General features: G+C 46.9%; 1 protein-coding gene and 1 pseudogene across 1 annotated transcript in view; both read left to right on the top strand.

Moving 5' to 3' along the window:
• The window catches only part of CASP7 (caspase 7), a 29,785-nt gene that overhangs the window by 3,467 nt on the left and 13,324 nt on the right, over positions 1 to 12,994 (top strand). The window contains exon 2 of the mRNA XM_059173132.1: positions 3,011 to 3,120. Within this exon, the coding sequence (XP_059029115.1) occupies positions 3,011 to 3,120 (110 nt within the window). The remainder of the gene's footprint in view (positions 1 to 3,010; positions 3,121 to 12,994) is intronic.
• Positions 5,828 to 5,960, top strand: LOC131830868 (U4 spliceosomal RNA; annotated as a pseudogene).

The raw sequence follows: 12,994 nt of genomic DNA, 5'->3' as shown, positions 1-12,994 counted from the left end.
GAACTTGATTTTACCCAGAAATGAAGCCCAGCCTCACAGGAGTCAAAGTCACTGTACGTTTGCTGTCCCCACTGTCTAGGAAGTAGAGACACAGAAGACTCCTGTGGCCTCGTGTTTGGAGGGAGAGCTCTGGAAAGCGCCCCCCCACCCCCGCATGGAACCATTGAAATAAGCCTAAATATTATGTCCTGGTGGGGAAATCCAAAGTCCCATCCACATGGCTGGGAAAGAAGAGGAGTTTCAGCTTCACCCCTGCTCTGATGTAACATGTGTGCAGCTCCCCTCTGCCTGCAGAGCCCTGTCCCCACCCTCTCGGCTTCCCCTTCTCAGACCTCAGGTCAGATATCCCCTCCCCTGAGAACCTTCCCTAATTCCTCCGAGGCTAAGTCCAGTTCCCTCATGTGGCCACAGATAGTGGCTCCTCGTGACACTGTTGTGGCAGCATGACATCTGTGCCATCCTTTTCTCAAAGCCCCATCAAGGCAGCACCAAGTCACTGTGCCCGCAGCTGCATCCCTGACTTGTAGCACCCAGCCTGATGTGTGAGACCCCCAGTAAACATTCGCTGAATGAATGAAGAGGAATCAACAAAACTCTTTTCAGCGCTCCCCCAACATCAGAACCAATGTCTGGCTTGCTTAGGAGCTGTTTTGTTTAGGGTTGTCCTTTCTTAAAAAACTGGTCCTCTTGTTTTATCATTGAATGTCCCAGACTCAGCCTTGAAGACAGCATCAGCAAAAGGCCCAAGACTTAAATACCACATGTCGAAGGTAGGGTCCTTTTCTGATGGATTTTGTCCTACTCTAACTTGCTAATTTTTAAAATATTTCTGTGCTTTGCTAATGACAATCCCCATGGAAAAGTAACTTGGTCTATATAAAGGGGATGAAATAAAAACTACTGAGTGTTTCTGCATGCCTGGGTTTATGCTTCTCCGCCCCAGGGATGAGGTTATCTCTGTTTTCAAGAAATATTTTGCACTCTAATCTGAAAAATCTAACCGCCACCAACCGGATGCTTGGGTTGGGTCTTGAGAAACAAGATGGCCACCTGGCTTCCCATAGTCCTTGGAGAGAGCCAGTGGGGGACCCTCCCTCCCTCTCGGTTCCCTCCTCACTCTCCAGCTCACCCCAAAGGGAAGTTGCAGGGTGACGTGACAATGCCACTCAGAACTCAAGGCCTCTTCTTCCAACCGGCTGTATCACTTTTATTTATTTTTTTTTTTTTTAAAGATTTATTTATTTATTTATTTGACAGAGAGAAATCACAAGTAGGTAGAGAGGCAGGCAGAGAGAGAGAGAGGGAAGCAGGCTCCCTGCTGAGCAGAGAGCCCGATACGGGACTCGATCCCAGGACCCTGAGATCATGACCTGAGCCGAAGGCAGCGGCTTAACCCACTGAGGCTGTATCACTTTTAGCTGATTCTTTTCCCTTGGGCCTTGGGTTTCTAACCACTCCAGTCAATTAATATTTATTCAGTAAGCACCTTCTGTGTGTTGGGGGCTTCTGCTGGGATGAACTTAGAACTGTCTTGTTTGAGCTAAACAGTAAGCAGAGTGAAAACAAAAGACAAATAAAGACAATGGGGGTGGGGGGAGCTGATGCGATAGGTGTCCTCAAGGTAGATCGCCCTGCGGTGCTGCCATTTTAGCTGAATTCTGAGGACTGATTATTAGCAAGCTGGGCGCTGGGCAGAGATGTCCTGTCCAGCAAACATGTGGGTGGTGACTTCCAGAACGACAGGACCTGAAATGAACATAATATGCTGAAGACACTGAGCGGCTGCATGGCGTAATGGTAGAGGTGGCGGGTACTCTGGGGTGCCTACTGCTGGCTTCAGATTGAAGTTATGTAGCCTAGAACAAGCTAGATAACTTTTTCTAGCCTCGCCTACCTCATCTCAAAGAGCAGTGATCACGGGGGTGGTCTAACAGCATTATTGAGAGTGTTAAATTAAGGTAATGCTCACAAAACAATTACATAAATAATAATTAAGTTTCTGTTTTTTTAAGATTTGATTAATTTATTTGAGAGAGAGAGAGAATGAGCCGGGGGGTGGGGGGTAGAGGGAGAAGCAGACTCCTCACCAAGTTAGGAGCCCGACACGAAGCTTGGTGCTAGGACCCCCAGATCACAACCTGAGCCAAAGGCTGACATTCAACAGACTGAGCCACTAGGTGCCCCAGTCAGTTTCTATTCTTACAGTTATTTTTTATTCTTTAAAGTAGAGGGAATAGTAGATTAGTAGGAGATCCGACATTTTTGTGAAATGGCCAGGTAGTAAATATTCTAGGCTTTTCAGGCCACATGGTTTCTGCCACAGTTGCTCAACTCTTGTTGCCGACAGTATGTAAACGGATGGGTATCTCCGAATTCCAATAAAGCTTTATTTGCAGAAACAGGTGGTGGGTCATAGTTTGCAGGCGCCAGTACTAGATAAGACGGGGTCTTAAAATTCAAGGAAATGGGTTTAGATTGTAGGGCTCTCTTGAAGATTCTTAAGTGGGAGAATAATTTATGGAAATCTCTTCTGGTACAACCATGTAAATAAAAGAATCTGATACAAACAGCTTTGTACCCCAGGTTGCTGTTGTGTTTGAACTGGGTTTGAGTGATGCCAGGAAGAGGATAAGCACCTTATAAGCTGTCAGGAATGTAGGGGAGAGTTTCTTGTCCTACAAACAACTGAACTCCCACAGCTTCTCCTACACAGGGATCCTTTAACAAAATCCTGGAGGCCATGGAGGCCCAATGCAACGCTCCCCGAGGGCATGGATTTTGTTTCCCTTGCTGCTGTCTCATCCATCTCTCCAACAATGCTGGAAATAAAGCTGGTGCTCAAGCATTTGAATGACTTGTTGGTGCACAATCCCCCAGAACCTAAATATGCAAGGTGGCCCATTTGCCATTTTAATTAAAAACTGTGTCCCTAGTGAGTGCTGCTTAGAAATATCCTGAGGCTAGTGATGCCACTAAATACTGACCGTGTGGTTGGTTTTTCTCCTTCCAGATGGCAGATGATCAAGGCTGTGGTGTGGAGCAGGCAGCTGGGGACACAGGCAGCCCAGATGCAGTTGATGCCAAGCCAGACCGGTCCTCCTTTGTCCCGTCACTCTTCAGGTAAGTTTCCTTCCTCGGCCTGGGCCTCTTCAGCCTGCCGTGCCTCTGCCATTGCCACACACGCACGGGTGAGGGATCGTCTGGGCCAGAGGTCTATGCTGCACCTAGAAGATTTGTACAAAATCCTGCCAGCTGTCTGTGACAACACTAGGAAACCGTGTGCACTCTCTGTCTCTGGGAGCAAGCCAGACTTGGTGGTTGGGTCGGGGGGATGGGGGTCTTCCTGCTCAGTGGCTATGCCTCTGGACAGCAGCCGCCCAGGAGTAAGGAGTTGCCCTCGGTGGAGGTGAGTTGCAGCTGACCTCCTTTGCGGCAGAGTCTATGGGCTGCTGCTGCCAGTTGGGGCTAGATTTGGCTGAAAAGCAGAATCCAGGGACATGGGACAGGGGGTTTTAGGGTAGCACTCCAATGGAGGAAACCGGCTGTCTAGTGATTCTCACCTTGTCTTTTCTTGAGTTCACTTCTATAATTCTAAATACTGCATTTAGTAAGAATAATAGCTTCTTTTATTACATTCTTGTATGCCGGTTCAGTGTTGCCTGTAGCCCTCACAATCTCAGGCGATAGTTCTGTTGTTATCATCACTTAATAGGTCGGGAAACTGAGGCACAAAGAGGTTTGCTTGCTTGCCTCTCTGATGACAGAGATTAGAACGTACACGGTACCAGCATCATCAACAGTTCTACTGTGCTTTCCAGCTAAAGGTGGTCGCAAGGACAGGGAGAGGGGTTCCTTTCTCCCTTCAACCCTGGTCATGGAATGGCAGGTGGTCGGGCTTCCTGGCCAGAAGCTAGAGTGCTTTTTGGGTCAGAAGCATCTTACTATTACGCATCTCCTAATCCAGACCCCACCTGGGAAGGACAGTGACAGAGATAAAAGTTGAGGTCAGGGAGTGCTCCCAAGCAGTGCTCAGGAGGGGAAGAGTTGGCGATGAGGGGCAGCCTGGCTCCCTGCAACATCCTGGAGAGACCCTGGGGTCTTACCATCCCAGACAAGACTCGAAAAAGTGGGAAGAGCCCCAACATCCTGGACCCGAATTCCACTGGCCTTGGTAACCATTTACGGTCAAGAGAAAATGATCAGAACATACAGCTCCAACCCCTGAAAAATTTTGAAATCATCAGATCAGTCCATCCAAGCTAAACCCCTCCCCAGTGCAAGCCCCTTAGAACAATGCCCATCAGGTGTTTCGTTCACGTAGCTGCAGAGTGATCTTATAGAACTTCACGTGCACTCATCCATTTTAAGGCAACACAGAAATTTCTTGTCAGATAGTTGTGAATGATGTGAGAATATTTCAGTTTTCCCAACTCTTTGAGGCTTTGGGTGAAGCAGGTTGCCCGTGGTGACAAAGGAAGAGGAACTGTGTAATGGCCATTTCACAAGGCTTGATAAAGCCTTGTGGTATACTTGCCAGAAATTATGAAAACCAGTGGTGTGTTGTAACTATTGACATTTAAAAATCACTTGTTTATGTGTATACAGTGGAATCTAAATCCACAAGAGTTTTTTGTTGTTGTTGTTGTTGTTTTAAATTTTATTTATTTGAGAGAGAGAGTGTGTGTGTTGAGTGGGGTGACTGGACAGAAGGAGAGGGAGAAGCAGGCTCCCTGCTGAGCAGAGAGCCTGATGCAGGATTCGATCCCAGGACCCTGAGATCATGAACTGAGCTGAAGGCAGAGGCTTAACCCACTGAGCCACCCAGGTGCCCCGTCCACAGGCGTTTTATAACCACATTTCTCCATTAAGCTAGAATTTTTGTTGTTTCTTTTTTCCTCAAACTCTTGTTTTTCCTTCCCACATAGCATTTTATTCTGCTGTAATGGGTGTAGTTGCTTGAAAGTCTTTTATTGCTCACCTCATCATGAATCTCTGTATCATATAGCTGTGCACGTAAACAGATGCATAAATTATAAGGCCTTTTTCCAAGTATCAGGAGTATTAAAAGAAATTTCTCCTGGGGGGCGCCTGGGTGGCTCAGTGGGTTAAGCCGCTGCCTTCGGCTCAGGTCATGATCTCAGGGTCCTGGGATCGAGTCCCACATCGGGCTCTCTGCTCAGCAGGGAGCCTGCTTCCTTCTCTCTCTCTCTCTGCCTGCCTCTCAGTGTACTTGTAATTTCTCTCTGTCAAATAAATAAATAAAATCTTTAAAAAAAAAAAAAAGAAAGAAAGAAATTTCTCCTGTATTAAGTTACTAATAATTTCTCCTAGACTAAGTTTCTGTCCTGGCTATTACTGATTCCCAGTTGGTCCAAACGAAAATGTTGATAAGTCATCAGTGCTATAAAATTGTTCTTCATCACAATAATACATAGAAATTGCATTTAAATTGCAACTTATCATGGGAAAGCAGGCTTTTAAAAGCTAGTTTACAAATAAATGGACAAATAGTCATTGCTAGAATAAGGAAGTTCCATATCCCCTCTTTTGCATATTTGTCATTTTTAGGGGTAGAAGCGCTGAGAAACCGTGAATGAGTACATGGGATGACAGCAGTTCTGCTCTAATAATGCCGCTTAATTCTTTGAATTCCTTCTAAGTTCTCTGCCAAAAACTGACAAATCAATTAGTTCCTTCTGCAATTGCATTGAGAATGATTAGAAATTACCTGACTTACAAAAAGAATGTTATTCAGCCCTTAGAAACATTTACTTTTTTTTCCTTTCTGGGAAGTACACTCAGAAGGCTTCATCAAAACTTCTGGAAAAGCTTTCCGCAGCGGCAATATCGTAGCCAATGAGGTTCATCCGAGGCACGATTATTGCTACTTGAAAACTTCTCAGAACTGTACATTACACCTGTTCCTCTTTCCTTAGAGGCAACTTCTGTAACCCCAGATATCCCCGACAGAGATAAGATAATTAAAACAACACTGCTAAACATGTGTTGGTGTGCTTTTTTCCCCCTTTTTGGTAAATGCTTATTTTAAACTATCTGCTTTTTAAAATATTTCATTGTTAAGGCCTGGCAGCTGCAAATGTAGCTCATTCACTTAGGTAAAATGTGTGTTCTGTCTTCCAGTTGACAAAGCCAGTCCTTCTTGTCAAACCAATCAACCTCACCAGATTTGCTTTCAACCAGTAAAGGTCTGATACCATTTTCAGTTCCGCAAATGTGTTATTAGGTATCCCTATGACAACCAACCATGTTTCTGATTCTTGGAGGATCGTGGGTGGAAGGAAAATTGGATGGATGGATGGATGGATGGATGGATGGATGGCGGGGAGAGAGGGAAGGAAGCAGGAAGGAAAGGCACAGAGAAAGTGCTGTGTTTACCTCCCTGAATCAGTGCTTATTTGCTGTCCCAGAAATCTAGCCCAAAACTGATAGTCGTTGGAAATAATCAGGGGATAAAAAAAATCAAAGTCATATAAAAACCACATCACTCCCATTCCATTCTACTACGTTACATATTTTTATTAGTATATTTTTAAACATATAATTGAGTTTGGAACAGCCCAGTGTGTCCCCAGACAGCCCCATGTCTAATGCCATCCTTCACCCTCTCTAGACTCTTACACAAATAGGAAGCCCATCGTGGTGTCTCATCCAAGGAGACCCACAGACGCTGATACTTGAATTGTCTGTTTGTTAGAGGATATGGAGGTTTTGACATCATCTGGGAATTAGGATGGATGAGATTCTGTTCTTTTTTCATATATTGGGAGATAGGATGAGAAAGGAGAGGCAGTAAATCAGACAAGTTTTAGGAAAAATGCATATGGAAATTGAGGATCTGATCATTTCCTTAAAGCTGCCTATGTCTGCACCTCTTGGAAGGTCTTTTAGTGCCCTGTTTGAAGACCTCTGCCTTACAGGTGCATCATTTTGCAAAAATAGATACAGTCTGTGATATGGGTTTTGTTTTTTTTTTTAACCCCCTTACATCCTTTGGTAAAGTCAATAAGCCCTCATAGTCTTCTGTATTCTAGTGTGCTGTACCTTTTTTCTTTTTTTTTTTTTTTTTAAGATTTTATTTATTTATCTGACAGATAGAGATCACAAGTAGACAGAGGCAGGCAGAGAAAGAGAGAGGGAAGCAGGTTCCCTGCTGAGCAGAGAGCCCGATGCGGGACTCGATCCCAGGACCCTGGGATCATGACCTGAGCCGAAGGCAGCGGCTTAACCCACTGAGCCACCCAGGTGCCCCTGTACCTTTTTTCTTTAATAGCATGGCTGACGTTGACCTCAAGCTTCATGTTATCAAAATAAACAGTAATTATCCTTGCAAAATACTTGAATTGTATTCCATTTTCCAATTAAATATTTGAATTAAATTAAACGGGCAGGGGCCAGATTTTAAAAGGGCTTGTCTGTAAGTCATGTTAGGGATTTGGAAGCTGTTTATATTCGTTGTATGGATTACAAGACATGACTATTGAATTATCAAACAATACTTTGCTAGGGTAAATGGCAATTTAATGTCTCACTCTTCCAGGCTGTGAATTGTTAGTTGCATATTTTCTCTGCCTTCGCCGGGCATCGAACTCAAATCCTGCATTATGTGATGCACAGGCCACCTGCCAAGGAGGCAGTCAATTCAAATAAACTTCTTCCAGAATTTGTGATGAACCCTTAAAATGTAGGCTTTTCCTTTCATTTGTTTTTTAACTTAAGATGGAAGGTTCTTTCATGTGCCTTTAAAACTAACCATATCAGGGGTGCCTGAGTGGCTCAATCGGTTAAGAGTCTGGCTTCAGCTCAGGTCATGATCCTAGGGTCTTTGGAAGGGTCCTGGGATGGAGCCCCGACATCATCGACATCATTGGGCTCCCTGCTGATCAGGGAACCTGCTTCTCCTTCCCTCTCTCTCTCTCTCTCTCGAATAAATAAGTGAAGTATTTAAATAAATGAATAAAATTAACCATGTCAGGTGCTATTTTGGGTCACTAATTCATTTTTTCAGTCATTCATTAAATATTTATGGAGCAACAGTGAGAAGTTAAGCCCCTTGTCCCAAGTCCCACAGTCGATTAGTGAAGTTGAACCTGCACTCGCCTGCTGCTGCCTTCTCAGCTGCTGCCTTAACATATCAGGCTCTGTGTTTGGCCCAGAGCTACGCTGGAAACAAGGTCAACAAGACCCACATGATCCCAGCCCAGACACTCACGTTCCTGCTGGGAAGGCAGGCACACAACAGGTAACCAAGGCAGGGTGGTGGTCGGCAGGGCAGAGCAGAGCAGGGTGCTGGGGGCGTAAAATTGAAAAGGTCTTGTGAAAGAAGCTTCCCCGGGAGACATGATGTGTGCTGAGACTTGATGGGGGCAGGAGGGTGGTGAAGGGGGGTGTAGGTGTGTGAGGTCAGGGCGACGCATGCTGGCAGGAATGTGGGGTGTGCAGGTACCCCAGAAGAGGAGACCGGAGCAATAGGCAGGGGCCAGAGTTTAGAAGGGCTTGTCTGTAAGTCACATTAAAGATTTGGCATCGATCCTAAGAACAAGGAAATTATGAAAGAGTTTAAGAAGTAGATTGACTCAGGGGTGCCTGGGTGGCTCAGTGGGTTAAGCTGCAGTGCAGGGCAGGTCCTGAAGAGGGGGCTGTTGCCAGTGGAATGTGGCAGGTAGAGCGGAGCAGCTGGACCCCAGAGGTGGCAGGAGGTAGAAGCGACGGGACTTTGTGACTAAAAGGAGGAAGGGCCGGAATGGGGAGAGATGCTGAGAAAAGTGGCCCCTGAACTCCACGGAAGACTGGAGTCATCTGGTGACCTCTGAGTCCTCCGGCTAGAGAAAGGGTGATGAAATCCCTATTTCTATTGTCCTAATGACAGAAGGGCACCAGCGTTTGCCACCTTTCATCGCTTCCCTGAACATTCCTGCTGCCTTGGCTTTGCTGCCCGAGAGCGTGTGACAAGATTTGGGTGGTGCCAGTGACTTGGCCTGAGATGGGGGCGAGACTGAGAACAATGTGATTGGCCACGAAGGGTGGGTGTCCATGGGCATACCTGGCTTGTCGACAGGGTCGACACCCTGTGCCTTCAGCTCTGTGTCTTGAGATTCTAAATTCTGCTGAATTTAATTCATGGGGTGCAACATGAAGACAGCAGAGTGAATCTGCCAGGGTGTGAGCATTGGGGCTGCTTCCGGTTCTCCGTGCCCCCAATAGGGGGCACCCCCCCCCCCCGCCCACCCTGTCCCCAGCTCCTTTCTCCAAGGTGTCAGAATTCTATCTGGTAAGGCAGTGTGTGGGGTCAGTGGTGCCCCCTGCCCATTTCTAATTCAGGACACCTGCCTTCCCCTTCCGACTGTAAGGATTGGGGAAACAAAAAAGAAGTCCCCTTCCTCCCCACCCCCCAATGCCAGGGAGGACTCACGGGCCCCAGGTGGTTCCAAGCTCTGACTTACCTTGGCTTTGTCTCTTCAGTGTCACTAGGTGGCATCACAGCATCGTTTTAGTTCCGTTCCATGGGCCCTGGGTATACCCGGCTGTTCTTTAACTCTACTTTAAAAAAAAAATCTTATTAAAATGTTTTCTGATTTCCTGATTATTGAAGAACATTTGGAAAACACAGGAAACCACAAAGGAAAAATATTCGAGATACTTATTTAAAATGAGTCCAAGTTTTTGGACTTGTAAACAGAAAAGACTTCGAAGAAATCAGTACGTGCATCGTCAGCATTCGTTATGAACCACAGTTTCTGGAACAAGTTCTAGAATCATCTGTGCAGGTGAAGGGGGTTTCCTCTTGAAGTTAAAGGTAAAGGAAACCCGAGCACCCGGCCCAGGGTACCCACCAACCAAGGTCACAGCCTTGTCCCTGCCCTGGATGTGAACTCGGGTTCTTATTGAATGCCTAGGCATGGCTCCGGAAACGAGTTCAAAGAGCTAATTGCTGAATGGTAGTGTACTGGGAACTGTGGAGGCAGGGGTAGGGAGGGCCGGAGGAGTTGGAAATGGGGTTATCAGAGGACAGGAGGAGCCTGCCTGTCAGGGCCAAGCCACCGTGAAAGTGAAGATAGGCTGGGCCTTAAAGCACGGGAACGTGCGCAGAGGCCCCTGGACAGGATGAGTTGGGTCCTGGAGGCACCACTGTAGGTACAAGACCTCCCCGCCCGGCATCTTCCTGCAGGTCCTCCCTGGGGCACACTTGAGCTGTGAAATCAGAGGCTCCTTTCCCCTCCCTGCTAAAGGAAATAAAAGGCAAAGTAGCAAACATTTCACACCCTCAAATTTCCCCGGGATCTTGCTGGAAACTTCTGCCTCCCTGCAGGGGGTGCGTGGTTGTTTATCCTTCTAATTCCCGAGCCAAGGGGGCAGGAGAAAAGCCTCATTTTTAAAACTTGATAAACTCCCAGTCTTTGAGGCACTTGTTCAGAGGTGCCACGCTTGGTGTTCCGCTTGGTGTCACCTCTGTGCTCCGGCCTTTGTGCTTCTCTGATGTATTTAGTCACGGCCACTGGCTTCTAATTCTTTCTCCTCCATTGCCACTCAGGTTTCTCCACCAGCTAAGTGTTATGTGTAAACAGATCCCCGTGAAAATATGTGTTCTTTGTATAATTATGAGAAAGATCCAGGTGGCCTATCTTTTCATTTGGAGGTGAAGGGGGTGTTTCAGGAGAAGTGATGCTTTGGAATTAGAGGAAAAGACAAAGATAGCAGACCGTTAGCTCATTCCAAAGAGTATGTTACAAATGAAGCAAAAGCTCTTTCGATCACACCCATTGAGTCAAAGAGAGCCAGGTCTGTCTGGCCACCCCCACCCTGCCGCCCCCACGCCCCCCCCCCCGCAAAAAAAAAAAAAAAAAAAAAGGAATGTTAAAATATAACCCAAGGAGTTGGCTTTTCCATAAAGGAAATATTTGAATTCTAGGTGATAGAATACCAGATGCCTGTCTCCCAAATGTGTATGTAAACAGTACTCAGGGTTCAGTGCTGTGTTTGAAGGGGTGATGACACCGCAGGGGTGGTCTGGAGGCAGACATCCCCGGTTCCCAGGTTCTAGTCCTGGTCTCCCAATCACTTGTTGAGGGACTAGCAAGTCCTTTGACTTTTCTGAGCCTCAGTTTTGTCCTCTGCATAATGGGGATATGAATACCCGCCCATGGGATTTTCTGTGAGGCTTGAATAAAGTAACTCAGTTTGCTGAACGGAGTGATGAGGAGAAGAAACCAACATCCTTCCCGAGGGGGAGGAATCCTCCCATTGTAAGGTTAACACTGGAAGACTCCAGAAAATGGGAAGTCTCCCAATTCTTCCTCCTCTAATGGTCAAGGAAAGTTAAGACCAGGGAGGTCAAGTGCTCTCTTTACCCACGGTCACCCAGCAAGCCCGGACCCGACACCCAGCTCTAACTTGGGGTCCAGTCCTCTGCCCCTTATTTCGAGCGCCAGTCCTGACCGTGGTGGTACGGAGCTTTCCAGCCACATTAATCCCCCCGCAGCGCGGGTTTTCTCTCCTGCCCAAGTGGGTCAGCAGATTTAATTCTTCATTGAACTTGCTCCCTTTCTGCCTCACTTCAGCCGAGGGATGGACGCGTTCCAGCAGGGCTGGCGATGGGTTTTCTGATAAAGAGGGCCAAGTCCCGTTACAGGAGCAGAGAGCCACGCTTCTGAAACAGGGTCTCAGGGTCTAAAGACTTTGAAGCTCCACACATGCCAGTTGTTTTAGGTCATTGCTCTCCTAGAAGGGAGAAGTGAGCTGGAGGGTTAAAAGAAAACAAATAAGGCGAGTCAATGATCAGGTTTTCATAGTAATGAAAACGTTAAAACACTCTTCTTGGGACACCTGGGTGGCTCTGTCTGTTAAGCGGCTGCCTTCGGCTCAGGTCATGATCTCAGGGTCCTGGGACCGAATCTCGCATCCAGCTCCTGCTTCCCCCTCTGCCTGCTGCTCCCCCTGCTTGTGCTCACTCACACTCTCTCTCTGACATATAAAATTATAAAAAAAAAAAAAAACCTTTAAAAAATCACTATTCTAGAAGCAAGTCTAGTTATAGAGAAGTACTATGAGGAGCGCCTGGGTGGCTCAGTAGGTTGAGCATCCAACTCTTGGTTTCCACTCAGGTCATGATCTCAGGGTCATGAGATCGAGCCCCCTGTCGGGCTCCAAGCTCAGCAAGAAGTCGGCTTGAGATTCTCTCTGCCTCTCCCTCTAGCCCCTGCCCCCATCTAAAATAAATAATTAAAGTTGTTAAGAAAGGAAGGTGGGGAGGAAGGAAGGAGTACTATGAAACCAAAGCCTCTTGTTTCTCTGGGGCACAGGTGGTCACAAGTAATAGAGGCACAGCGAGGCCTTGCATGTTCAAACCCCAAGCTCGCTGGAGAGCTCAGGGTGTTCTGTCTGGCACGCTTCTGTGCCGGAGAGTCTGCCGTTCCTCTGAAGGCAGAAAGGATAAATGCAATGAGCCTGTCAGAGCGCAGGTGGGTCCTGTTAGCCACTCTAAGTTCTGGAGCCTGTAGCCATAATACAGACATGAGTTTCAGGCTCTTAAAAGGGAATCCTGTCCTTGATCCGCCCCCCCCGGCTGATTTTTTTTTTTTTTTTCAGTCTTTTATCAATTTTTTTTTCTTTTTTCTGTAGTAGAGAGAGCGAGAGCATGCCTGAGCAGGGGGTGGCGGGGCAGAGAGAGAGGGAGAGAGAGCCCTAGCACAGAGCCCGAGGTGGGGCTCGATCCTACCACCGTGAGATCATGACCTGAGCCGAAATCAAGAGTCGGTCACTTAACCAACGAAGCCACCCGGGTGCCCCTTTATTAATTTTTATTGTCAGAGGTCTCGGTGCTTCCTTGTTTGTGGGGAGGAGGGAAGCGTGCACGTGGATAAGTTTGGGGGAAGAACTGTTTTTCTCTCCAGCCTATTTTAAACCAACTTTGTTTCCCAAAGTAGGTGTATGCTTGCAAATTTGAGTTTCAGAAAAGGACGTACAGAGATGTTTTTCC

The sequence above is a fragment of the Mustela lutreola genome, chromosome 4 (genome assembly GCF_030435805.1).
Source record: "Mustela lutreola isolate mMusLut2 chromosome 4, mMusLut2.pri, whole genome shotgun sequence".
Lineage (NCBI taxonomy): Eukaryota > Metazoa > Chordata > Mammalia > Carnivora > Mustelidae > Mustela > Mustela lutreola.
This window is presented reverse-complemented; position numbering and strand designations above follow the sequence as displayed.